Source organism: Manis javanica, chromosome 9 (genome assembly GCF_040802235.1).
Source record: "Manis javanica isolate MJ-LG chromosome 9, MJ_LKY, whole genome shotgun sequence".
NCBI lineage: Eukaryota > Metazoa > Chordata > Mammalia > Pholidota > Manidae > Manis > Manis javanica.
Genome location: NC_133164.1, coordinates 101876654 through 101903798, shown reverse-complemented (window position 1 = coordinate 101903798; position 27145 = coordinate 101876654). Strand labels below are relative to the sequence as shown.

Sequence of the window (27145 nt, the reverse complement as noted above, 5' to 3'; positions counted from 1 at the left end):
CTTGCTTTTAAGCCCTTTGGGGACTGGACTGGTAGCCAGGTTGTTCCTTGTCAATCATACAGAACCTGGAAGGCTTCCTCAGTGGAAGAATTAGAGATCCAAAGTCTAACACTTTGGAAAGATGGTCTAACTCAGACCTCAAGTATATCCACTGAATTAGGGTACCCCTCTAAGTATCTCACTCCCATATTGGGAACAGATTATTCTAGAATTCTAGCTGGCCCTGATTTTGTTTCTATGTCTACTCACCCACATGGACACCCTGGTCACATAGGAGAAAACATTTGTGTGGCTTTAGGTAGCTTTTTATAGGCCATTTCACATTAAAACTGTTGGCTTGTGTTACCAGGAAGGACAAAAACACCAAAACAGCCTTCCTATTTCTAAATCTAACAGCCTTTACCCTACACCATCTTCCCCCGCTGCTCTAAGAAATGGAAACAGAAGTCTTAAGAGATGGAATGCTGCACCAATTGGCTTTCTGGGTCTCCTTCACAAGATATGTTTTAAAAAGAGGCGAGCAGAGCTGCTTCTAAACTGACAATGGAAGAAACCATCCTGTTTGGTAGGTTCATCTTAGCACAAATGCAAGCAGGCAACAGAAGAAATGGTAACAATTATCAATACTCTTTTAACTTCAAAGCCCTGTGCTATTTATTCACTTTCATATTTACTATTTTATTAAATCATCACACAGGTATATTTAGTTATCATTGTAGGTAAGTTCCACTTACAAAGACCAGATAGAACAGAGCTGCATTCACAACTACAGTTTGTCAACGCCATGATTCATGTTCTTGATCATAACCTTTCTATGAGAAAAGTACTTCAGTGTTTGAGCAGAGAGATGGTGAAAATGAAGATTTTGAAAGGAAATCTGAAAAACCTGTTAAGACTCAGCCAATTATTTTTTCAGGTCCATCTGAAGGTACCCTCCTCAGGGAAGCCTTCATTTCTGCAAAGAAAGAGTGTAAGTCAAGAACACTTACTTTTTGAAATGGTACTTCAGCTTACTCGTTTGCTGCCTCTTTCCCATTAGTTATCTTGAGTCAACAATTAAATCTACACAGTAGAATGAATGCTTGACAGGGAGTGAAGAAAAATATGTTCTAGTCTTGTCTCTGCCACCAATTACCTGTGTGTCACCTATGTTTCTTTTTAACTTTAGTCCTCTGGTATTCCCTGCCTAACTTAGTAAATGCTTAATAAATATTTAATGTGATTAGTTGGGTCCAATATGTCAACAGAGGCCTGGGTGTCCATAAATAAAAGTGACCAGGTTACCCAAGTGCAGTTACGTCCCCATCAGCTTTGGGCAGCCAGCAGCTTAGGGCTGTGTGGTGAAGTTGGTACTTAAAATTATCACTTGAACAGCGGAGAAATGAAGGTAAGAGAAGACAACGCAGCAATTAAGGGGCATCGTACTAGGCGCTTATTTTTTATTCCTTAGAAGGATCATTTAGAGCATGAATTATTAACACTATTCTTAACCGGTTAAACAAAAATACCTGGCATGCTGTACCCTGGCCCTAATGCCCATAAAAGATCTCCGCCCAGGGTTTATTTACATCTTGGACCCCGCCCCCGTTTACCACCACGAGGGCCCCGCCCACTTATTCGCATATGGGCGCGCCCACTGTGGGACGGGTACCCGGGCTTCTAGGGAATCCTCTTCTACTCCAGGTTCGTCCTGTCCTCTGGGCAGCCTCCGGGCCAACCTAGGGGATGAGCACTTATCCTCTCCCGGAGTGACTACGGAAGGTAGCACTGGCGGCGGCCCCCAACAGGCCCCACCCAATGGCGCTGGCGAGAGACCGAGGAGACCCTAGGCTAGACAATAAGCGACGGGTGGTCGCCAGCATGGCAGGTTACAAGCCTTCTCCTCCCCTCCCCTACCCTCTTCCCAGTGCCTCTGGGGTGAGCGCGCCGTAGACCAAGTCAACCGAAACCGCGGACGACCCACCCCTCCTCTTCTGCCGCCCGGCCGCGCCTCTCCTCACGCTCTACGGGAGAGGCGGGACCAATCAGCGAGCGACGTCTCCCTTCCGATTCGAGGCCCCCGACGCGCGGCTCACACCCCGAGCACCGCGCACACTGATTGGTCGTGTGCGCCGCCGGTCCGGCTGAGGGGCGGGCCGAAGGGAAAGGAGGTGGGGAGGTAGTGGCTCACGAGTCTCCGATACCGTCTCACGCCGCGGCTCTTCCCGGGTGCTCGGCCTCCTTCCTTCCCTTCTCCGCTCTCCCTGTCTTCCGTGCGCTCCGAGGGTTGCGCTCGGCCGGCGTGCCTCGCGCCCTAACGGGCGACCGGGGGCGCCAATCAGCGGGCGGCAGGGTGCCAGCCCCGGGGCTGCACCGGCGAATCGGCAGGGCTCGCGGCCCGGGGTGGGAGGCGGGTCTAGCGCGCGGCCGCGGCGGCGGCGGACCAGCTCCCAGCCAGCGAGCACCGAGCGAGCCGCCTGGAGGTGGGTGCGCCGCGCCGCTGCGGCCGGCGGCGGAGGGCGCAGGGCGGAAGCGGAGGTGGGCCGCGGACGCGGCGGGGGAGGGCTCGGCCGTCTGGGCGGCCCGGGAGGAGGGGGATGCGGGCGCGCGCCTGAGCGGAGGAGGGGCGGCGGCGGGACGCGCGTCCCCACCCCCTCCTTCCCGCGGGCGGCGGCCGGGCCCGCGCCCCCTCCCCGCACTGGGGCTGCCTGCCGGGCACTGGCTGGGGGGCGGGGCGGGCGGCTGCCGGAGTGTTTTCAGTTCCGCCTCCAATCGCCCATTCCCCTCTCCCCTCCCAGCCCCTCATCCCATTCGGAAGAGGAAGGAACAAAAGGTCCCGGACCCCCGGCTCTGACGGGGCGGGACCCGGAGCCTCGGTCCAGGTAAACGGCGGCGCCCGGCGGACCCTTGGGGCTGGGGGTGTGCTGGTGTCGGGCTCGGGTCGGTGTGGCTCGCCGCGTCACATGGCCACGGGGCTGGGGGCTGGGGTGTGGTGCGGTCGGGGCCGCGGTGCGCCCGGCCCTCGGGGTGCGGGAGCGCGGGGCCAGGCAGGCCGAGGGAAGGGTCGGTGCCCGGAGCTGCCCGCCGGGCCGGGGCGGGGTGGCTGCGGCCGTTCCCCTCCGCCGCGGACGCGCTTGATAGTTTGTGGTTCAGATTTTCAAAGCCGGAGGGGCAGAGTTGTTTCGGGAGTTGCTGGGAAGCGGTGTTAGGAGCGTGCGATACTTCGCTTCCACTTTCTTTATTTTTTGGTCCTGTAACCTTTGTTAACCATTATAGTCTTGGGGTTCTGAACTGTTTGTGTACACTCTCCCACAAACACGGCTGATACTCGTGAAAGTTACTCTGAGTTGGAGCCTGTTAGTTTTTAACATTAGTCTTTAGAAAGCAAGCTAATTGATTTCACGTATTTCAAACTTGGTTTTCAAATTGCAACTTTGTTTTGTTCTCTCCTGGAGGATACTGTTGTGTTGGGGACTTTTGTCTTTTACTTACTTAACCCAGATGCGGTTATGATTTTCTTTCCTAAACCGAAGAAAAACAATACCTAGGTTGGTTTTATCGTTCCTTTTGACCCTTTAAAAGCTGAGTATTACCGGCTTGTTGTCAACTAAACCTTTATTTAGAAAACCATCTCCAGGTAAAACGAATTTGGAAGTAGCGTTTCCCATAAAAGCTATTCTTGTTGGTTACAGTTTGGAGTATCCTAAGTTTTGGTGTTTTAAACTTTTTAAAAGACATATTTTTGCCTAAGTGGTTAGGCACACTTACTTGGAGTAATTCCATCTTTTCAAAAATGGTCCTTGAAATTTGAATTTCCAGAGTTGTGAATGATTATATAATCTTGGTTTTCATTTTCTTTTCTCATTTCATATGAGTTGAACCTGTACTAATTGTAAGGATGGTTTCCTTGAGCCTGATAATACATTTGCTACTACCCTGAAAATTAATTTGCCATTTTCTAGTTTGACCCCCTTTAAAAGAGAGTTTTCCTACGTAGAAGTGTAAGTCATATAGTTAAATGAAGTTTGAGGGGTTTTAATGTGAATAAAGTGAAGCAAATATAACACAAGGGAGAAATAATGTAAAATGGGTTTCATAAGTGATCGTAGTTTGAGGACTTTTTTTCATTTGCCTAAAAAAAATAGAGAATATTGAATTTTCTCTACCAAAAGTCATTTAACAAACATCTTAAATTTGTAAAGTAACATTTTATTTCTAAAATTCCCTAGTTTTTTATGTAAAATAATAAGAATTTAATTTCCATTTAATAAATAAGAATATTTCAAGTCCGTGGACATTTCTAAGGTGAGTGCCAACTTACACACACTCTTAATGTTAAAATTGAGTTTAAAGTAGTTAATTGGCCAGTTTTAATGTAGTGTGATTGGAAGCATCCATTTCTGGGCTCGTTTTAGTAAGAAATTGCTTTAAAGCTTGTTTTATACTTTTAAGGTATACCTTCTGAGCTGATGTCGTCACATTGTGAGTGTTCAACAAAAGTTCGGTTTTTCAAGGTAACAACTGTACCTTATCATACCTAAGTGGTCAAATCTCCATACAATCTGTAAGGTTCATGAAATAATAGTCTTGTAAGAAACTGTGCAGAGTAATTTCCTGTTGTTTGCGGCTGGTCAGATCTGGTATGTGTTTTAACTCTTAAGTTAGAATTTAGGGATGGTTTTCTGTATTACAGCAGAAATTCTGTATAATAGGAACTAAGGTTGTTTCTACTTGATGGTAAAAGGTGCATTTATCATATTCGTATTGTAAATATTAGAACCATGTTGCTATAATCTTGTTATTACACATTGGGAGAAAATATGTGAATGGAAAACAGTTTAGCTGCATAACCTGCTTATCAAAGAGCTATTGATTTTTTACATTTTGCAAATATTTTCAGTTTTATAAAGCTCTCCTTATTCTTGTGTGGTTTTGATTCTGTTTTGTACTTTAGGACTCCAAAGGCCTCGTTTTGTAGCATCTTTTTAATACAGGTGTTTTTGTAATGCATATAAAAGCTGTATGTAGTGCAGTCTGGCAGATGGAGGTTTATTCATATTCTTGGGACAAGAGTCATTTTTAGAGGATGGAGAGGGGCATATATCTTTTAGAGTTTTTTGTTCTTTGGTGGGAATAGAAGAGCCAATTTTAAGCTCTTAGTTTCTGTAGCAGGAAAGATGTTTTCCATTAAGTATTTGAAATTGAGAATGTGAAATATAAAGATTTCAAAACCAATTCAGGAGAGGTTATGCATCTATTCAACAAAAAACTTGTATTTATTGAACAAATAGTGTTTTATTCATTTATTCAACAAATAAAATAGCATTTGCTGTGTGTCAGGCCCTGGACTAGGCATTAAAGTATCTAACAGGGAACCAGTATGCCCCTCTTCCTTAATGGAATTACAGAAGTAGAAACTCCTCAAGAATCTCCTGCCCTGTCCTCTAGGGCTTAGAGTCAGAAAAAAAAAAAATGTTATTGTGCAAATTGAGGGAGCTTGTAATACATTACTGAGCCAGTTCCTAAAATATGCTTATACTGCTTTCTGAAACGTAGGAAACAGCCCTAGGGAAGATGTCAGGTGTCAACCTGAAGTGTCCCTGAGAACATTCAGTGTATTTTGGTGGGGAATTGTACAGACTGAAGATGTGACCAAGCTTTCAGAAACGTATTTGTTGCTGAACAGATCAACACTATGAGAGGTGCTCTTAATTTGGTCTTGGATTGATTATCCATTTTCTTTTAGTTCTAAAAACTGGCTGGGGAAAGAAAGAAAACCTGAATCAGGTTCCAATGAAAGAATCAGAATTAAAGTGTAAAAACAATTAGCTAAACTGAGAATAGGGATTGGGCCACAGTCTCATGTTGGAAAGGCCCTGTGTTTTGGAGTTAGAGACCTTGGCTGATAGTTGGTTTCTCAGTTACTATATTGGTCAAATTCCTTACCTCCCAAGCTTTGGTTTTCTGCCTGGAAAGGGAGGCAATAACACCTACCTTTTAAGATTATTATAGGATTAAATGGTTGTGATTAAAGTACCTAGGACATTGCCTCATATATAAGGGTCCTCCCAGCTGATCTCTTCTCTTGATCTCTAGTGTGGCTTTCAACTTTCTTTCTAATCCAGATGATTTACCTGCATTCTTATCCTTGAGAACCTGACAGTAAAAAAGGCGCAGGGTAGCCAAATTGTCCAAGTCCATACCTTAAAGCTTTAGTCATAGGAGAACCATTGAGAACTTTAATAAGAACATATTGGCATTTATTACAAATGTTTCTGACAAGCAAAGTTATCTGGCTTCTAAACACATAGATTAGAAACAAATAGACTGTGGGTAATGCGGGAGGTTAGGGGGACTGTAGTGGGGGGTGGGGTAGGAGGACGGGGAACTGTTAGCCTACTGTTAATTGTAAGAAAAACAGATAACAGCCTGGTGAGGGTGATAGAGATAATCTACAAGACACAGAAACAAATATTCAGAGTCTAAGTAGTGTGTCTGGGGCCATTCAGTGCAGGACCAGACCTGAAAGCATAGTAATGAATGTTCATCAATTAGCTTAAATCGTGTTTGGGAATTTAAGAGTGTGGTAATCTACATAATATACTTTAGATTGTCATTCAGGATGATTAAAAAATGTTTTTAAAGGGGTAGAACATTGTGCCATATCAAATAACTTGTTCCATGGAGGATCCACAGTACATACTATGACCAAGATGTTTCTCATTTGTTTTGCCAGAATCCAGACTGAAAAATCTTTTTCATGCTAGGCCAGTAGTAAAGAAAGGTGATCTAAATGGTGTAGTACCTACCCCATGCCACACCTTTCCTTTAGAGTAAGTCAATGTTTTGTCAGCTTACAGGGGTGTCATGACTCAGGCTTTAAGATAAGAAGAGTGCTAGAGATTTCCAGGACCCAACAAGTGTGGATGGTTGGTTAGTCTTTTGAGGTCTTCTTGCCTCTAATATGTGAATTCTATTCAATATAAGCCTTGATAATCTTTTTGGGTCCTTCTTTCTACCTCAGAGTTAACCTCCTAAACCATCTCCTCCATCATATATTAATTTATGACCTTATATTACACAGGCTTACTAGTTTTTTAAAAAACAGGATTTTTTTTAAACCAGAAGTAAAAAAGTAGTGCAGCCTTTTTCATTTAAAATGTACAGTTTGATGCTTGCTTCTTGTCTGTGATCAGTTTTGATCTTTTCTCCAGATCCATGTAATTTCAGTGTATTCAGTTAGGACACAGTTCAGTGCTGACTCTGGATCTACATCTCAGATGAGCTTTTAGCTTCAATTTTCTCTTCAAGTAGTTTCATGTAGGGAGTATGTAATTTTGCCAAGTCAGATGGATTTAGGCACTGCCTCTGGTTTGGCCAGCGAGTCAGAAATATTAGGGTAATTCTGTGACTAACATACTTGCCTTATATTCTAGAATGAATGGGTTCCTCTTACATGTAGCTGAGCCACATTGATAGGACAGGTGCCTGATCATTTAGGTCTGTTTTGAGGTTTGTACCCTTAAGAAAACAAACTGTAAAGTGATTTATTCTCATTAAAATTTGTGAGTTTACTGTGAAATTGTCACTAACTCATCCAGGTAGTTCTGTAATTTTTCAAAATCTGGAATTTGGCCTTGAGACTAGAGCATTGGGGAGAGTAGACTTTAATTGTGAACTATTCAGTACTCATGTCCAGTTTGCATCTGAAAACCTCATTTCCTTGAATAATCTACAGTATCCTACCCCTACCTCCCGTCCCTTTTTGGGGGAAGGGCATAGTTTCAGGTTTAATGTATTCTGTAAATAGAAGAATAATCGTGTTGGACCAGTTTCTGGAAGTTCATTTAGTCTTTCAGTTACAAAAAAAAAATCTGAGGAAGTAGTATAGCAAATCTGTGATCTTGTAATTTGCCTGTATTTAATGTAAAGTACATTTTCATATGCTGCTTCAGCTTCTTCCAGATATTCTTTAAAGAGATAGTGGTTAAGGTGTTGTAAATATTAAGGAAATGCTCTGTCTTAATCACACCTGTCATTACAAAATGTGGGGTGGTGAATCTGACTTGCAAAGTTCACAGAGTAAACTCCTGATAAATACTACAATGGAAGCTAGGCCCATGAGCTTTCTCCCTTGATTTGAATGAACTGTGGAAACTTTTTCGTTGACTAAAGATGCTCTATCTGTGGCAGTGAATGCAAATTGTCCATGTTTAGACCAACCTTTTACTTCACAGACAGCTGGTGAGGCTGTAGCTCATGTAAGCTGGCCAATTAAGCTTTTCTTTATAAAATGTTTTAAGTATCAGGAGAGTCTAGCTTTGGCTTGAAGTTGTGCATTGGCCATTTCTGCTAGAAACCAGTAGTCTTGTATCTTAGAGCATCCACACCCCTATGCACACAACAGCGACCAGAAGGCTCTTAAAAAAATAAAACAATGACATTATGCAGAATCTTCAAATGTAAGGGTAACAGGCAGTTGCTGAAGCCCTGCCTGCTTAGTTTTCCTCTGACTCTTAACCTCGAGAAGCCTTTGAAGCTCCACAGAGGAGTAATAGATTGTAGAGAAAAAATCTTTGCTGTTAACTGACACTGTCCAATAAGTGGGGTAGACACTAGTCACGTATGGCTATTTAGCACTTGAAATATGGCTAGTGTGACTGAGGAAATGAATGTCAAGTTTAATTTTAATTAATCTTGATCCAAAAGAAAGTTCTATTAGACAACACCACTCTAGACTTTGCTTTGATTGCCCTTTTACACTGGAAGACTGTACCCACTTGACATGAGTGTAAGTTGCTGCTTCAGCAGAGGGCAAAGACAACTGGGAATTTGAAGGGCCATTAAAGCACTGAATATTTGTGCTGATTCGAGTCTGGGCCTGTGTAGTCTAGTAGTTGGATTCTTTTTAATAATCTGGGAATGATAAGCCAGTATGTAATTTTATGTTTACAAGGTGATTATAGATCTGAAGGTTCCACACAGCTCATTAAATGTGAAAGGAATGTAACTCTAGTGAAGAACAGGGAGTCTCTTTACATAGGAGTCCCTATATAATGCAGACATTCGCTGAACTAATGACCTACTTTCAAGGTTAAATTCAAGCTCTAACATTAGAATTCAACAGTCCATAAAATTGAACACATGAATGTTTTCTGTTTGCTTTTGTTCAAAAGGCATGTTACCCATCGTTCTCCATGGGAAAACTTAGGTTTCCAGTTGGCAGTGTCTTCCTTACTAGCTTACAACTTTGGGGAAAAAAGCATAGTTAACTGACACTGTTACAGTGAAACTTGAGAAATTTGTTTTGTCTTTTTTTATTAGTTTTAATGTATTTTATTTATTTATTTTTTAGTGCTTTCTGTTGTCCTGATTTCTTTGACTAAAACAGTTGTAAAAATCCAGGTCATTAGTAATCTGCTATTTTCCCTTGTGTGATATTCCTTGTGTACTGCATGTTTGAACATGGATTGCCATCTAACAGTGATTTTATGCTATTTGCAGCAAGAACTTAAATGTTCTTTATGAGGCAGCACCATCACTTTTCAAGTATTTTATGTTGAAATGTATCTAATTTGATATTTACTCTGTAATTTGATTACAGAGTGTGTCGGGTTAATTGTCTAACTTGGTTTTCTTTTGAAATAAAAATTCATGTGGGTATTTGGGGAATATTTTATATTTGCAGTTTGAAGAGATTTGAAATTTCCATTTGCTTTCTATATTTAATCACTTCCTTTGTTCTAGACTTGAACTTTGTGAAGTGTTTTTTGCCACTCTTTTTCATATTCCTCCTCCCCACTGCTTTCAGAAGTCCTCAGTGAATTTTAACTGCTGACTTTAGCAGTCTATTGTCAACTATCATACTTTCTTCAGTGTTTGATGTTCTTGTCTATACTTTCTTTATCTAAATTTCTTAAAATCACACAGACATGCAAAAACACAGATTAGGCCCATTCCTCCTGCTAGAAATATAAGACTTTTTCTCTTATGTATAGAGTTGATCTTGGAGGGTGGGGGAAGGGAGAAAAAAGTCCTCAGGTACCAGAAACCTGAAAAAATCAGTGTTAAGGAAAAGCTGTCTTTGGGGAATTTGCTAGATAAAGAATCCAGTAGCTGGGGATGGAGTTGTAATGCCATTTGAGGAAAGGAGAGAGATAACTCTGGGAACTGTATGCTAAAAAAGATATATATAAACTGCCCTGGTATCATTGAAATATCTGTGGCCTGTGGGAAAAACAAGTCTCAAACCTCTCTATGGAGGAACAAGGAAAACATTAGTCTGTAGATGGACTTAACAATCACATGAAGGCCAAGCAGGGTAAATAAAAAGCAGGTGTCAGCTAGATGTAGAGGATATATATATTTTTTTACAGGTAATGTATTTCTGTAATTTGAAATTCAAAAGGACATATGGTGAAAAGTCTCTTTGCCAGCCTGGCCTGTGTTATCCAGTTGTCTTCCCAAAGGCAAGTAGCATTACTAGGTTTTTGTATATTGTTCCAGAGATTTTTTGCATATGTGAGCAACTTTGCATATATTACCCTTTAATACAAATGGTCATATATTTTACTTAGTGCATCTTGTAGATAATTCCATGTCAATACATAATGAGCACTTTTTTAACTTTTTCTTTTGGTTGCATGTATTTCTATTTGTCCTCTATTGATAGGCATTTAGGGTATTTCCCATCCGTGGTACTAAAAACAGTGCTGGAACAAATAACTTTGTTTATACATCATTATACAGGGTGAGAGATTTGTAGAAGTAGGTCAAAGGATATCTACATTTGTATATTTTAGGGAATGTATTTTATTCATTTTTTTGGAGAGGTAATATACATGTGCAAAATTCAAGAGTAAGTAATGAAAAGTTAAGTGTGTCTCATATGTCCTACCTCCTACTACCCAGTTCAACTTTCCAGAAATGTAGCCACTTTTCTTACCTTTTTATGTATCCCTCTGGAGCTGCACTGGCCAGTATGTAACCACTAGCCACTTGTGGCTCTTAAACACTTGAAATGTAGGGAGTCTGAATTGAGATGGGCTGCAAGTGTTAAAATACACACTAAGTTTATAATAATATAAAAATAGAATATAAACCATCTGAATTTTTAATACTGATTATACATTGATAAAATATTTTGGGTATAGTGGGGCAAATTAATAATAATCATTAATAAAATGAGTTCACCTACTTTACTTTTTAAATGTGGCTAATAGAAAATTTACAAGTACATGTGTGGTTTGCATTCTATTTCTGTTAGACAGCACTGGCTTAAAGAAATTCCACACATACAGAAGCATGTGCAAATAGAATTCCTGTTATCAGGCAGGGTTTTCTTTCCCCCTTTTGCATTGTAATCTGTGGATTGGAAATCTCTTGCTGACAAGTTGGTTAAAAGAGTTTCCAGGCTGTTCTTTATTGTCTCACTCTCAACCGTTTACCACAGTCATTGTGGGTCTCATTAGTGAAAATCATGCTTCCATTGACTTTGGTGTTTATTCACTTTGGAGAAGCCTGGCATTATTCTTGGCTATGTGTTTTGGGACCTTCTCCAGTTTTCACTGGTCGCCTCTACACTTAGTACACAGCAGTCATCCTAAGGGGTTCCTTCACCTCTCTCCTTTCTTACATCTCCATTATTTTGCTCTTCTTCCATTTGAGGAAAGCTGTCCTTCATGATCTCCTGTTACATCTCCATTATTTTGCTCTTCCTCCATTTGAGGAAACCTAAACCTTTCCTTGAGAGAGAGTGTGTGGGGTAAATATTTGAAGATGTTACTTGTCTGAAAATACCTTTGTTCTACCCTGGTTAGGTAATAGAATTCTAGGTTGGAAGTAATTATTTTCAGAATTATGAAGGCATTGCTTTGTTGACCTCACCTACAATGTTACTGTTGAGTAAACCAAAGCCATGCGAGTTTTTCTGTATGACCTGTACTTTCCCCTTGGAGACTCTACTGTCGCAGTTGAAGTTTTACAGCTACTAACTTTGATGTGGGTGTGTTTTCTTCCGTTGTCCTGGGGTGGGCCAGGCCCCTTGATGGGCCCTTTGAATCTGAAAACTCCAATCTTTTGGTTCAGGGAATGTGTCTTGATTTCTCTGATGGATAAGCCTATGCCCACCAGCCTGTTAGCTTTGACTTCTTTCTGGACGTCTTACTTGGACACTGGACTTCTCAGCTGGTCTCCTCAGCTTTCTTCACTTTACTGTTTTCCACCTTTTTGTTTTACATTCTGGGAGATTTCTTCTACTTTATTTTCCAGCCCTTCTATTGATTATCCCTTTCTCTCTCCCCAGTTGTGCTATTGAGAGCTAGCAAGCTATCCTACAGCTCTTTGATTCTTTGAATGTTCCCTTCGTAAGGCATGTTGCTCTTTCTTCAGTGTTGCTATATCTTCTCTTATTTCTCCAACTATAGTGATGAATTTTGCAGTGTTTTCTTTCTCTGTATAGTCTCAAATTCCTTGAAGTTGGATTTTTCTGTTTTTGTCAGTTTTCCTCAGATAATCAAGGTAATCCTTGATTACAGAGATAGGGGTCTAAAAAGCTGATTGGAAATTAAGCATGTGGGTGAGACTTGTCTCCTTTCAGTTTCACTGTAGAGTGATCTGAGTGGGTTGTTTGTTGGTAAACTTTCAATATTAGTGTCTGTCCATCTTTCCTCCTGGTTTGGTCAGCTACTCCAAAGAGGAGTCTTGATCTGACTAAATGGGAAAAGGCCTGGCTGCTAGTATTTTGGGAGCCAGAACTCAATGGAAGAGGGGATCAGGGAGTTTACATTTAGCATGCAGTGAGCTCAAGTTCATTTACTCTCCCTCTTTTCCTAAAGGTACCCAGGTCGTCTAGTCCAGGGAGACTGTCTTACTCTTTGCTGAGAATGAACATTGTGTATCCGGAGAGGGAGAGGAGCATCTACCCAATGACATAGAGGGGGGAGTGAATCTAAGGGTCTAATTGCTTTTCAAGTATCTCTCACCCAATTCTGCCTATTTTATCTCATTCCCCTCCTGTCCCTCAGTTCCTCTATGACTGTGCTGTCTGTTACTTAGCCTTCTGAGGATTCTGCTTTGTAAATCAGGATGTTTCCCCAGAGCTAGCCTAGAGTTTTTAGTCTCTGATTTATTCACAGTTACCACTAATTCATCCATTTAACAGAAAAATTTTGATTGTTTTCTCTTTCCTCTTCTCCGTATCTTCATGACGTTGTCTCTTCTTTTCTTTTTTTAACTCCTCTATTACGGTTTTAAAAGGTTGCTGTCTTCACCTGCAACTCACTGATTACAGTTTTCCATTAAAATTTTTTTTAAGAGTAGCTCTCTGAAAGAATTGGAATAGAATGTATAACTCCAAATCAGTGGGGACAGGGAGTGGGGTGGAAATGAGGAAAATTCAGGCATTCCCATAGAAGGAAGGAAAGGAGAAAAAAAGCTAAGGAAATGCATAGCAATTAGAAAACACAACATAAAATGATAGAAGATAAGGTTAAATGTCTCTGTAAATTGAAAGTACAATTTCAGATTAAGCTTGCAGGTTAAAGGAGAATGAAAACTTGGAAAAAAAAACTTAATTAAATGCTTCTTCTTAGTAGACACACCTTAGAGTGCAGTCATATAGTTTCCAAGTAAAAGTTTAAAAAGATATTAGATACAATCTATGTCGTAGTTCATTCAGGCCTCTTCAACAATTCCATGTACTTCAGTGGCTTTATAAACAACAAAAATGTGTTTCTTACAGTTCTGGAGGCTAGGAAGTCTGAGTTCAAGGCTCTAGGAGATTTTGTGTTTGGTGAGGGCCAGCTTCCTATTTCATAGACATCTGTCTTTTTGTTGTAACCTCATGAGGAGAAGGGCACAAGGGAATTCCCTGTGGTCTCTTTTATAAGGGCACTAATCCTCTTCTTTAGGGCTTTACTCTCAAGACCTAATCACCTCCCAAAGGCCCCACCTCCAGAAATGATCACATTGAGGATTAGGTTTCAATATAGGAATTTGGGGGTAGGGGGACACAAATAGTCTATAGCACTCTTTATGGTAAAGTTGGCAGAATTATAAGGATAAATCAACAAATACATAACAGGAGATTTTACACATCTCTCAGTAATTAAAGAAAAAATAGGTAAAAATATAAGGTTGTACAGGATTGGAAAGGTGCAGTCAAGGAAGCACACAGCAATTACAGAAGATGTATTTTCAAGTACCCATAGAATTTTACAAAAATTGATTATGTACTAGACTTGAAAGCAAGTGTTGACAAGTTCCTAAGAATTTATGCATACAAGTAGCATCCTTGGATCCTAGTGCAATTAACTTAGAAACATAACAGGAAGATACCAACTCCCAAATTCATAGCTGTGCATTGAAAAACCTAAGTTTATGGGATGAAGAACAACTCATAGAAATTAGAAAATATTTAGAACAGAAAGGTGAAGATATTATTTATCAAAACTGGAATACAGCAAAAGTCCTGTTAGGGGAAACTTAGAACCTTAAATGTTTTATTGGTGAAGAACTAAAAATTGATGATGTAATGAGCTAAAAAAATACCCAGAATGTAATGAATAGAAAAAGGAAGAAAATAAAATTGAGAAACATAAATGATAAAAAGAAAAGATAAAGTTGGATCCACTATGCTAAAGGTGCTAAGTTGAAAAAACTCAGTTGCCAAGATTGTTAAAGGAGGAAAAGAAAGCACAAAAATATTAGAAATGAAAAAGGGATATGACTGCAGACAAATTGAGATTTTAAAACTAAAAATACTGTGGGCAGCTTTTTGCCTTCAAATTCAAAAACAGGTAGAATGGACAATTTCTAGCAAAATAAATAACCAAAATTGGCTTAAGAGTGAGAAACTAAAGTAGATTATAATTAACTTAAATTCATAGTTAGAAATCTACCTGTACCAAAGTAAAATCAAAATCAAAAAAAAAAAAAACCCCATATGAAGACTCCAGATGGGCAAGTTCTACAAAACATATGAAGAATCAGTAATTCCAATCTTACACAAAATGTTATAGAAGAAAACACAAAAACTCATTTTGCTAGACTATAGTAATCTTGATACCCCCACGGGACATGTGTAGTATGAGAAGGGAAATGTGTAGGCCACATCTCCTTTATGAACATGGCAGTCAAAAGTTTAGGTAAAATGGTAGTATTGCTCAAAACAAAAATTACCATGACTAATTAGGATGTGCCTCAGGAATGTAAAAACGATTAAACATTAGAAAAACCCTTAATTGAAATTCATAACATTAACACATCAGAAGAGAAAAGCCATGTGAATAATCTTGTAGGTGAAGCAAAAACTATGAGGTAAAATTCAGGACTCATTCTTGATGAAAATTCTTAGAAAACTGGGAATGTAAGAGAGCTTACTTAATTTGAGTAAAGGGTGTTGGTTAAAACCAGACACTGAAGTGTACATATGGTATATTTCCATTTATCTGAATTTCTAGAACAGGTAAAATTAGTTTGGTAGAATCAGATCAGTAATTCCCTGGGGTTAAAAGGTAGCTTGAAAAGGGACACAAGGAAACTTTCTGGGATGATGGAATGTTTTATATCTTGATCAGGATGATGGTTACTATATGGCATAGATTTGTCAGAACTCATCAAACTTGTTACATATTTAATATCTGTGCATTTTGCATGTAAGCTGAACCTCAATGAAATTGATTTTTGAAAGTATATAAAAACCAGTATTTGTATATACAGGCAACAAACAATTTAAATTTTAAAAAGCCATCATTTAAAATGGCAACACGAACTACAAAATAACTAGAAAAAAATAAAAACGTTATGTGACCCTAATGGAGAAAATTATGAGACCCATATAATTCAAAATATAAGATGTTACACTTGTGTTTATGAGTAGAGGACACAGTATCATAACTATGTCAGTTTTCCTCCACTTATTTATAAATTCAGTATCATTCCAGTTAAAATCCCAGGAGGTGAAAGAGAATTCATTTTATCAGATACCAAGACATATAGTCTGTAGCTTCAGTGATGGTTATTTACCTTGGGTACAGACTAAGGGAAGAAGAAAAGCCCAGAAACACAAGTAGCATTGTAATCACTAGGGAGAAGATATGGTATACTTAGTTGTCTCTGTTGAGGAAGGGAGATACCTACCTCACAGCATATACAGAGATTAAGTACATTTAAGTATGAAAAGCAAAACTTTAGACTTCATGACTTTCAAAACATGGCAGCATATGGAAGGATTTTTAGGAAGGTGCTAATGTATACATAATGAGCACACTAAAGTAAAATAAGTATAGAAAAGGTCACTTGCTGTGTGAAGTTACATGTGCATGTGTAATTAACAGAACATCGTTATCCAGACTATATAAATAATTTGTGAATTAAGACAAATGTGGTGAATGTGAACAAATGATTCAAAGGAATAGAACCCTGAAAAGTCAATAAACATGAAAATATTCTCAAGCTTCTTGGTAATCAGGGATGTGCAGAACAGCAGCTCTTTATGTCGCTCCCTTTCTTTTGACAAGTCTTGGTGATAGTGGGTAAAATAGCAACTCATACTTCCCTGGTGGGAATGGCAGTTGGTATAACCCGTGTTGACAGTATTTCGTAAAAAACCAAATGACAGTATTAAAGTTTCATATAAAATTAGAAAGTTCTATTATAGGGAGACAGTATATAAAAATCACATGTGCATGTCCTACTATGCAGCATTTCCACTCCTTTGTATATGTCCTAAGGCAGTGCCTTTCATATGATTTTTTTACAGACCCATTGTGGGAAATACATTTTACTTGTGACAAAAACTGAATTAAAGATTTTAAAATAAATAAATGTATGCTGTTTCCTATATTCTCTTATATTTTCTCTATTATCAATCTTTTTCTGCTTTCTGTTTTTTTCTTTTTAAAAGATACTTCTCAGGATCAATTAAATTGACTTGATGTTCACTAATGGTTCACAACTCTCAATTTGGAGAAACAGCAGAGAATAACATGGTGAAATGTCTGTTTTAAGAGAGAAGGAGACTGTGGTGTGAGTGAGAGGTTGCAGTATAAAATATATTTCTTACTGTGGGGCTGCTTTTCTTCATTAAAAAGTTTGAAAAGTTTCTGCCCTTGAAGAGCTTCACATATTTACAAAAATATTGATGCCAGACACTCATGGCAGCTTGTAAGAGAGGAAGATTGGAAACAAATAGTAGTCAGGAAAGTGGACAGTGAACTGTGATAGAGTCATTATGGAATGCTGTATGATAGGCAAAAATGGCTGCACTGGAGTTGAGGATCATGTGTGTATCAGCATGGATAATTACAATACTGAGTGAAAAAAAAACATGACAATATTAAAGTTTCATATAAATTTATAAAAATTCTATTATATGGATACAGTATGCAAAAATCTTTAAATGATCATACAGGAAAATCAGGATAGTGATTATCTCAGAATCAAGAGGGAATAGAATGAGAAAGTTACACCTAGGGAACTTAAGCTATATGCATCTATCATGTCTTAATTCCTTTTTTTTTTTTCAAGGTATCATTGATACACAATCTTATGAGCAACATTGTGGGTTCAACATTCATATTATCAAGTCCCCCCACCCCTACCCCATTGCAATCACTGTCCATCAGTGTAGTAAGATGTTGTGGAGTCATTACTTGTCTTCACCATGCTGTACTGCCTTCCCTGTGTATCATGTCTTAATTCTTACATCTGATCAAATACTTAATACAAGATGCTTAATAGTTGATTGAGCTGGATGGGTGGCCCAAAGGTGTTCAATAGTTTTTTTTTTGATGACCGAATTATTAACTTCTTAAAAATAAACATCCCATTCATAATAAAATCTGGTACCTGAAGAATAAAAAATTTAACAAGATGTTAATTGTATGGAGGAAATTAAACAACTTACTGGTGAATATTAAGTCCAGAATAAATAAAAAATCTCATTTTCATAAATAGGAATACTGAACATTGTAATTGGTTGGTTCTCCACAAATTAAACTCATTGCCACCTTCAGTCAGAATCCAGTAGGGTTTTGGTGGTACTTGACAAGCTAAACTTAAAATAAATTTGAAAAATAAAGAGGGGGGCTCACCCTAAAGATACTGAAACTTACTAGAAAGCAATAGTAAGTAAAACTGTGGTATTGGTATAGGTAAGAACAAGAACACCAATAAACAGTATGTAGAGCCCACAATCAGTTGCTTGCTTACAGGGATTTGATGTGTGACAGGAGTGGCATTGTGAATTATTAAGGAAACAATTAATAAATGGTGCTGATAAAATAGGCTATCCTTATAGGAGATGTTTAGATTGCTATCTTACCCCTTAAACAAAAACAAATTCCTGATAAATTTTAGACCTAAAGCCAAAAGGTCTGTAAAAATATCTAGGGAATATCTTCAAACCATCAGGCTACTTCTTCATGCCTTGGCTTCCTCATCTGCGAGTAACAGTACCTGCCCCCGTGGATTCATATGAGGATTAAATGAGTTACTTCTACCTAATTGTTAGACTCAGGGGTTGCTGTCATAGAGTAAGCACTCCGTAAATGTTTCCTTATTGTGTTGGGGACTTAACTTACTTACTTAGGGATTTATTTAAAAAGCAAAGTTGTGTCATAAAAGATTTTAGATTAAAATATAAATCTGTGTATTCAAGAAGACACTGTAAGAAAATGAAAAACATTCTAAGGGTTTAGACATTCTTGTAATATTCAGTGATAGAGTTTATATCAGAATTAAAACAGCAGAAACAGCACAGTTGAAGACTGCAAAGAATATGAACTGTATTAGTAGAACATAGAGAATGCTACTTGTAAAACTATGTTACACGTTTTTAATAATTTGAAGGCTGTATTTGCTAGTTCAGGATAATCAGACCTCTTAATTAGCTGAAACTTTCCAGTGAGTAGTCTTAGAATCCCAGTTTTACTAAGGTGTTACTTGAGAAGAAGCTTTCTTAGCTGTAAAGATAAAGTCTTCCTATTCTGTTCAGACTTGCATTACATAAGTATTACTTCTTGCTGGAATTAGGAACAGAATTAATATCAGCTTATTTTTTAATTCTTGTAGATGTTGGAGAAAAGATTCTAACGGGAGTGCAGACCTTGCTGCCACAATATTGAAGGAAATCTGTATATTCTGTAAATGACTTACTCATATTTTGATAACTTGATCATAAATTTCGTTTTCTTATTTTCTTATTTCATTTTGTCTTCAACTTGGAACATATTGACATTGATTCCTTGTAAAAACTTAAATTCAGTCTGACTTACATTTCAAAACTATTGGCTTAATATGATACCTTAATTATTTAAAATGCTCAACTGGTTGAAATCAGCATTACTGTAAAACACTTTTATTGAATAATTTAAAGATTCTCTGGAGATAAATAGCTAGGTGTCAAGTCAATCATGGCTACTAAGACATGACAAGTTAAGATTGATAGGTTCAGTGATTGCATGGTTCTAAAGTGGTCATAACTGCTGTTCTAAGACAGGGGATGCTGAAATCATGTGGCAGTACTAGGTCATGAGGTCATTCAGATGACCCAGAATAGATTTAAACTTTTCATGTGTTCATTTCCATGAAGAAAATAAAATGGTTTTATAGACTTTTAGATCCCCAAGACTACATCTCAACTCATAAGGAACATTTATCCTAACAAAAGTGTAACAGAATACTCAGATTCTTCCTACCCTGGGAAACCCTTTCCTTTTGTCTGGTTATGTAAAGATTTACTTTCTATTTGTTTTCTTAGGCTGAATTCTCCTGGATGGATTGATTGAACCAAAGGTGTAGATACTTAAAGATAGATTCTTGTTATATTTTGCTTGTTCTATCAGTTTTGTACAAGGAACAGAGATCTCCTCATGTAACTCAAAGAATTTTGTTCTAAAGATAAAATTGGTATGGACATCAGCAGGACCTGGAGAGTCCTGGGAACCATGCGTTAGAGACTGGCTGCTCTGCTTTTCTGCAAGAGTAGTTGTCTCTGCCTTGCTTGGGCGCTACCCTCTCTCATATTCTCTGGTGCTTCCTGATCATGTGATGAACACGGTTACATGTATAAAGGCATGGATAATACTAACCTTGAAACCTTATTCCTGATCAGATTTGCTTCTCTGTGTTCCAAATAGTAATTAGTGCATCATTTGCTGCTCAGTTCCATTAGTTAGCAGCAGTACCTTTGAATTCTCCTTTTCCCTAAACTGTCCACGTCCAGTTGGTCCATAATGTACACGAACTGTATCTAAAATAACTAATACTTTTATCAGTAGCAATTTCTTGTTTGCAGCTTTTAAACCTGGGCTGTAACTCCTAAAACATTGCCTTTCTGTAGAAAACATGCTGAACTTTCTGCCTGTTGTACTCTCCTCAGAGTTCTGCTCTCCTGTCGCTTTTGCGATACCTCTCCCTTCCAAAGGTTGTGTTAATAAGCATGTCCTCTGCGGTCAGATAAGACTGTCACATGGTATTGAGGTTTATATAGGTGGCTCCCTTACAGCACAGAATAGGAATTAAGCAGAAGCCAAAGGTAGCCAAGTGTACCTTTAGCTGCCTGGTAGTCCCAGACGCCTGCTTTGTTGGATTATTACATGTGTTTGATGGAGTTTAGTTGTGTTTGCTTTGTTCTGTCAAGTTGTAGTTGTATATGCTGTAGTGCTTATTTATGTGTGTGACAGAGTCTACCACTGTAGACAGCTTAACAGGGCTGCTGTCAATTCTTACCTTACAATTGCCTAACTGAGCAAACCTCACTTTCCCACCGTTTCTGTACTGCTAAAGAAAGTCACATATTGGCTCCTTCCAGTTGTTAGTGTTTCAACCACAGCTGGACTATAAAGGGTACCAGGGCAGCAATGAGATGCCCTTTAAATTAAGGGTTTCCATGGCCAAATAAATGTATGAAATTTAGTAGCCCACTCATTTTTTGTTCTGGAGCAGTATTCCTTTGTATGAATATACCACAACTGTTTGTTTAGTATTCTTGATACTAGGGCTGTTTCCAGTTTTGACTTGTGAATATGGCTGCTGTCAACATTCTTATGCAAGTTGCTTTGTGGACATAAGTTTTCATTTTTCTTGACTGTGTAGGAGTGGAATTATGATAAAGGGTAGTTTAAGTTTTAACTTTTTAGAAACTTGGCCAGTTTTTCAAGGGCACTGTACCATTTTTAGATGGGTGAAAAAAATAACTTCTGAAAGTCTGTTGTGTCTGAAAGTCCGTTGTGAAAGTAATAATTTGAATTTCTATTTCATTTTGTAATTTGCTTTCAATATTATGTTGAAATTATCACTTGATTTGAAAGTTAGCCTCTAAATATTCTCTGTATCTCTCCTAGGTTAGATAAAGGAGAGTATTTTCTTAGTGTGGATTGCTGCCTTTGGTAAGAACATGTCGTCCATCTTGCCATTCACTCCACCAGTTGTGAAGAGACTGCTGGGATGGAAGAAATCAGCTGGTGGATCTGGAGGAGCAGGTGGAGGAGAGCAGAATGGACAGGAAGAAAAGTGGTGTGAGAAAGCAGTTAAAAGTTTGGTGAAGAAGCTAAAGAAAACGGGACGATTAGATGAGCTTGAGAAAGCCATCACTACCCAAAACTGTAATACTAAATGTGTCACCATACCAAGGTAAGTGTTGATAGATCCGAAATTTGATGGTCACACTGTTGAAAATTGCTTAAAGGACTCTGAAGTACAGTCACTGAAATTTTATTACTTTCAAGTCACCTGTAAATAGTGATTATTAAAATATGACAGCTATTTTTAACCTGTCATATTAATTTTGCTTGACTAGTTAAGACTTGTTTATTTTATAAAATATTTACTTGAACAGGGAGAAGGTTTACTCCAGTAAAATAAAATACTTAGGTTGCAAAGTTTGATCTATATATTTTCATTTATCTCCATGTTATCCTAATTTCTGTGATTTAATGACATTTGAATAAAGATTCAAAGCTTTTTCTATCACTAGTGATTGATAGTTTTTTCCCCCATTGGTCAAAACTTCAGTCAGTAAGGAGTTAACAGAGACTGCAAACACTGATGAATTTTATATAGTTTTTGTTTGAGTTGTAGCATTACTTCCAAGAAAGAACAAAAGAGGAGGCAGCTTCTTAGTTGCACAGGTCTTCTATTGCAAGGAACTATTTATGAAGAGGTTGAAGTTCTATTAGTGTAAATTTAGTAATTTACAGATAAGTACCACCGTCAGAAAGACTATTTTTTAAAAATAAAGTAGCTGGTGGTTTTTAAGTGTTTCACTACTATTTGTATGCATTACAGGTTTTTTGGGAGTGTCAATATAACATTTTCTAAAATGATATCAGAGTCATACATGTAGACTAGCTAGCATGTAGCATGTGAAACAATTCTACCTGACATGTTTCCACTGAGCTTTGGGAAATACACATTGGATGCCTGCTGATTAATAGACAACAGTAACACCAGCCTATTTACTTGTAAATACCAATAGTAGAATGTTTTCTGCCTTGTTTGGTAGATAATCCATTTCTTTTACCTTACTTGTTTCATGTATATCTTAAATAAGAGTCACTTTTCTTGGTTTAATCTTTTGTTTTACAAATGCTTATGAGTGCCTGCTGTGTGCAAGACACTGTTTCTAGGCAAAGTATGAACAAAACACAAATTTCCTGCCCTCCTGAGAGATAGATATACACAGTAAACAAGTGGACAAATTCATATAATTTGAGATGGTAATGAGTGCGAAGAAGGCAGTGACTGAGGGATAAAAAAGCTGCTTTGGATTGGATTGTGACACTTAAGTTGAGCTTTGAGAAGTAGCAGCTAGCCAAGGAAGGAGGTCTTGGCAGAGAAAAGAGCCAGTGTAAAGATGCTGAGGTGGGAAGTAGCTTGTTGTTTCGGATGATCTAAAATCACAGTATAGATGCAATAATGCAAAATGAGTACAAAACTTGGAAGGAGTCAGATCATATAGGGCATCATAGGGTGCTCTGGGAATTTGAATTTTATAGTAAATATAATAGCAATTTTTTATGTAAATTAATTTTTATTTTATTTTGGTATCATTAATCTACAATTACATGAAGAATATTATGTTTACTAGGCTCCCCCCTTCAGCCCCCCCATATACCCCTTCACAGTCACTGTCCATCAGCATTGTAAATTATTATTATTTTTTTTATTGAGGGGTAGTTGGCACACAGTATTACATTAGTTTCAGGTGTACAACACAGTGATTCAACATTTATATACATGATAATTCTAGCTACCACCTATCACAATACAGAGTTGTTACAATATTTTGACTATATTCCTTATGCTATACATTACATCCTGGTTACTTATTTATTTGTAAATTAATTTTTTAAAGGATTTTTTATATTTACATTTTGCAGAGATCACTGACTGCCGAGACAAGTGGTGGGGGATAGTGGTGTGTGTGTGTGTGTGTGTGTGTGATAGACTGGGTGGTGGGTCTGGAAGCAGGGAAATCAGTAGGCTGTTAAGTAGTCTGAGAGGCTGGAGGCTGGACTGTCATGGGAGCTGTGCTAAGTCAAAGTGGTCAGATTTGGATAGAAGTGGAACTGAAAGTACTTGGTAATGAATTGGCTAAGGAACTAAGTCAAGCTGTGTTTGTTAAATTTTCATTGTATAACATCTGGTATTTCAGTTTGATGAACAGGTACTAAATACTCACTACATGTGCAATGTGCTCTTCCTTCTTGGAGTTAAAATGCAGTCTTTACTTCTGAGTTGCTTGCTTTCTAGTAAGGGGGATAAACTTTAAAAAATAAAAAAAGAATTTTATAAGGTGCAGTGGGTGTTAGGAAAGATGTATGCTCAGGGAGCTGTGTCCAAAGGAGAGGAGCTTTGCCTTCTTTGTGGCTGTTGACAGTTTCCTCCTGGAGAAAGATTGGTGCCTGGACTGAATCTTGATGGATGTAAAGGAGGCATTTAGACAGAAGTCTGCTTCATCCAGAGTTGTGCTGTGGAATTGAGAGTGTGGCAGTTGTCCTGGGACTGTGAAGTGGGAGGCAGGAAATGGCAGGAGGCAGGAGCGGGACTGTGTAGGTCCTGAGGAAGCCCAGCATGCTGCTGCAGGAGTTCACAGTGACTGAGTGTGGCTGGGGGAGGGTGAAGGCGTTGAGGAGTTTTAGTAAAGACTTCTAAGTCTGGTTGATTTTGAGTACAGCATCTGGCTCTAGGGAGGAAAATCGTTGTGAGACTGTCAAGTGTGGAGTCAGGGAGACCAGTTAGTACATTATCTCCTTCATCAAAGGGAGCTGTGTGAGCCAAGAAGAACTGGAGCCATGGTTTTGCACAGCTTCATCTAAGGCTCAAATTGCCTTGGCACTGAGATTATTGACAGAGCAGAGCCTGAGAGTAGAGTTTGCAAATAGTGTCCTTTGAGGAGATAAGTAGGTAGCAACCTGATGATTGAAATATATAGACATGGGTATTTAAACCATGGAGGTCATCCTAGTCAAATTTCTTTTCCTTGTTTTCCATTCTTCTTTTTATAGCTGGTCTTTCATGTTCTAGGGCTTTTCATCTTGAAAAAAATTTTTTTCTAACCTTTGTCCTGAGAAATGAAAGTGAAGTAGTTTTCTATTGTCTTTTTTTTACTATCAAAAGTTCCTTGGAGCTTAGAAACTTACTTGTCTAATTTGGTGAGTTTTTTAAATTACTGCAAGAAATATGAATTTGTTAATATTGGTTGTCAAAAAATTTAAGCTTCTCACACTGTGGTTTGGTGCTATATATTTTATAAAGTTTGTTTTTAGTCAAACAGTTATATCGTGTCAGATTATTAGTTACTTCTTAACTGCTAAATGTCCTTAAATGTTTAGTCAACTATGGGGGTGGAAAGGATCCATTATGCATAAATCCAAACCATAGTTAAAACAAAATTATCTAAAACATTTTATACAAAATGAACTTACCATAAGCCTACTTACTTAAAATTGTAGCTGTTCATAAAGTACTTTAAGGTTTTACAAACCTAAAAATACAAATAAGTTCAACTGATGAACATGAAACAAATTACTCAATTTTTAAAAATGGCAATTATTTTCTGTTAAAATACCTGTTTTGTTGACTCTTCACAGAGTTTTTAACACCTGATGTTAGAGTGGGACTCAGTGTAAGTAAACCACAGGCCTGGCTTTATGTCCCTCCCCCCACCTCACATAATGACTCTGCCTTCATAGCTTTGTCTATGAAGGGATAGCATCTGCAGTTACTGTAGGTGTCATGACTTCCTTCCACTGTTGTATGTGGTGACAGTGATTCATGGGTAGAAACTATTAACCTCTTAAGCTGCAATGAGCTGAAAAGCACAAAAAAAGTTTCATGAAGCTTTTACATCTCAAACATTTTTAAGACTGAGAAATGAAAGATACCTGTCATAAAATCGGAATGTCAATTGATATTTAAGGTAATGAATCAGAAGTAAAAATGGCTTTCAGTGCATATTATCTGTCATAAAGCAAACCCAAACTGCAGTGGGGATGGAAACAGTAAACTTAAAAGCATAAGGCTCTGAGGTCTAAAATGGCAATTCAATAAATGTATGGGAATGCACAGTTCGTTTTCATCAGCATAAATTATAAGGGCTTTCCTAAGGTGACACTTAGACAGTGTAATCACATTTTTGATTTGTCATCCTTAAGGTAACAATCAGGAATATAGCCAAAAATTTCTGATGCTCATTTCAGTTTTCCTAATATTTTTTATATAAAACATAAAGTATGAAAACACTACTTTTACAGCCAACACAGTTAAATGTTTATATAGCACTTTTTGGCAATACTTCAGTTATTCTAGTCTTTAGTGTTTTACCGTTTGTGGTCAGTTTTTCACTGCCCTATTAAAGGGCAATTATATTTTCATTTTCTTAATTTCTTTTGAAAAATGCATAGTTATACCTGTTTCTTCATTCAAAAAGTATGTTCCTTAAAAACATAAGGTGGTATGTGTGTACATGTTTAAAAATTTAGCCACAGATTTTACAGTGGAAAAATGTCTCTTTCCTATCCTTGTTGTCACCGTATTGTCACCAACTTGTCTTCTTCAGGGATAATTAATTGTATTACTGGTGCCTTATGTATCCTTCCAGGATAATATGTTTCTTTCTAATGTTGTCACTGACTTTTGGATTTTGTTTTCCATATTCTTAATTTTTAAACAGAGTAATTAAAATGAACTTTATGCAGATGGTCATCTTTTATTTCTAACTTCATATTCCTACTCTTTTAACTTCACTGGATTACCCAGAAAGAATTAAAAACATGTCTTTTAAAACGCAAACTATGGTATCCTTTAATTCTTTTTCAATTAGTGCTTTTTCATTGTTTCAGAAGAGAGTAGGAGTAATTCTTCCTTAGACATACATAGATTTAGTGTGTCTGTGTGTGTATCTCTGTGTGTGTGTGTGTGTGTGACAATATGTATGGAAGACTGTGATGGTGAGAACTCTGGAGTTTAGTTTGAAGTTTGATAACCTGTCTTTGAGTCAGTTTCTTTGATACTGATGAATGTGGACCCTGAGGCATTTGACTATATATAACCTTTACTATTTCATCTGTGAAAGAGGGTGGTACTGAGTACTTTCATAGTACTATTTTTGGGTCCTTTGAAATAATGTAAATTTGGTTTTTTGAGCTGTAAAGCACTATAGCCTTGAATGTAATTTATTTGAAATCTTCACAGATGTTCCATGTCTTCATTTTTGTTCCAGTATTTCTAAGAGAGCTCACATTAAATTTTAGGCATTAAATTGTGTTGTCTATCCTTGAAAAAGTTACTGCCAGGCAACATTGTGTTATCCATAATTCAGTTTATTCAGATGTGTAACATTTATTCCCAGAATCAAGTAGTTAGAACAATGAAACTTTTTATAAGTGCAACTTAGAACTTTGAGATCATGATACTAGCTACCTTTTATCAGCCACAGCATCCAGCTTGTCATTTTCTGTATTTTCTGTGTTTAAGTTGTGAAAGGACTTCTGATTAGGTCTAGAGTCTTATGAAACACAGTTTGAAAGACACTTTGACAGACCGTCAACCTTGATTTGGTCCTTGGATTTGCAGTTCTGGTTTTTGAGGGATCTCTGGCCCCAGGACCTGATATTCAAAACCCTTTTGTTTATATGATATATTCTTACCTAGGACATTT

General features: G+C 38.1%; 1 protein-coding gene across 7 annotated transcripts in view; it reads left to right on the top strand.

Annotated features, from left to right (window-relative positions):
• The first annotated feature begins 1970 nt into the window (after positions 1 to 1970).
• SMAD2 (SMAD family member 2) overlaps positions 1971 to 27145 on the top strand; it is a 76511-nt gene continuing 51336 nt past the window's right edge. The window contains exons 1-3 of one of the 7 annotated variants that reach the window (XM_037016854.2): positions 1971 to 2462; positions 2778 to 2861; positions 21327 to 21615. In XM_037016854.2, coding sequence (XP_036872749.1) covers positions 21380 to 21615 — 236 coding nt within the window. In that variant the 5' untranslated portion in view covers positions 1971 to 2462; positions 2778 to 2861; positions 21327 to 21379. Of the gene's footprint in view, positions 2518 to 2582; positions 2862 to 21326; positions 21616 to 27145 lie in introns of those variants that run through there. The other 6 variants (XM_073213024.1, XM_073213025.1, XM_037016838.2 and 3 more) reach the window with 6 other exon arrangements.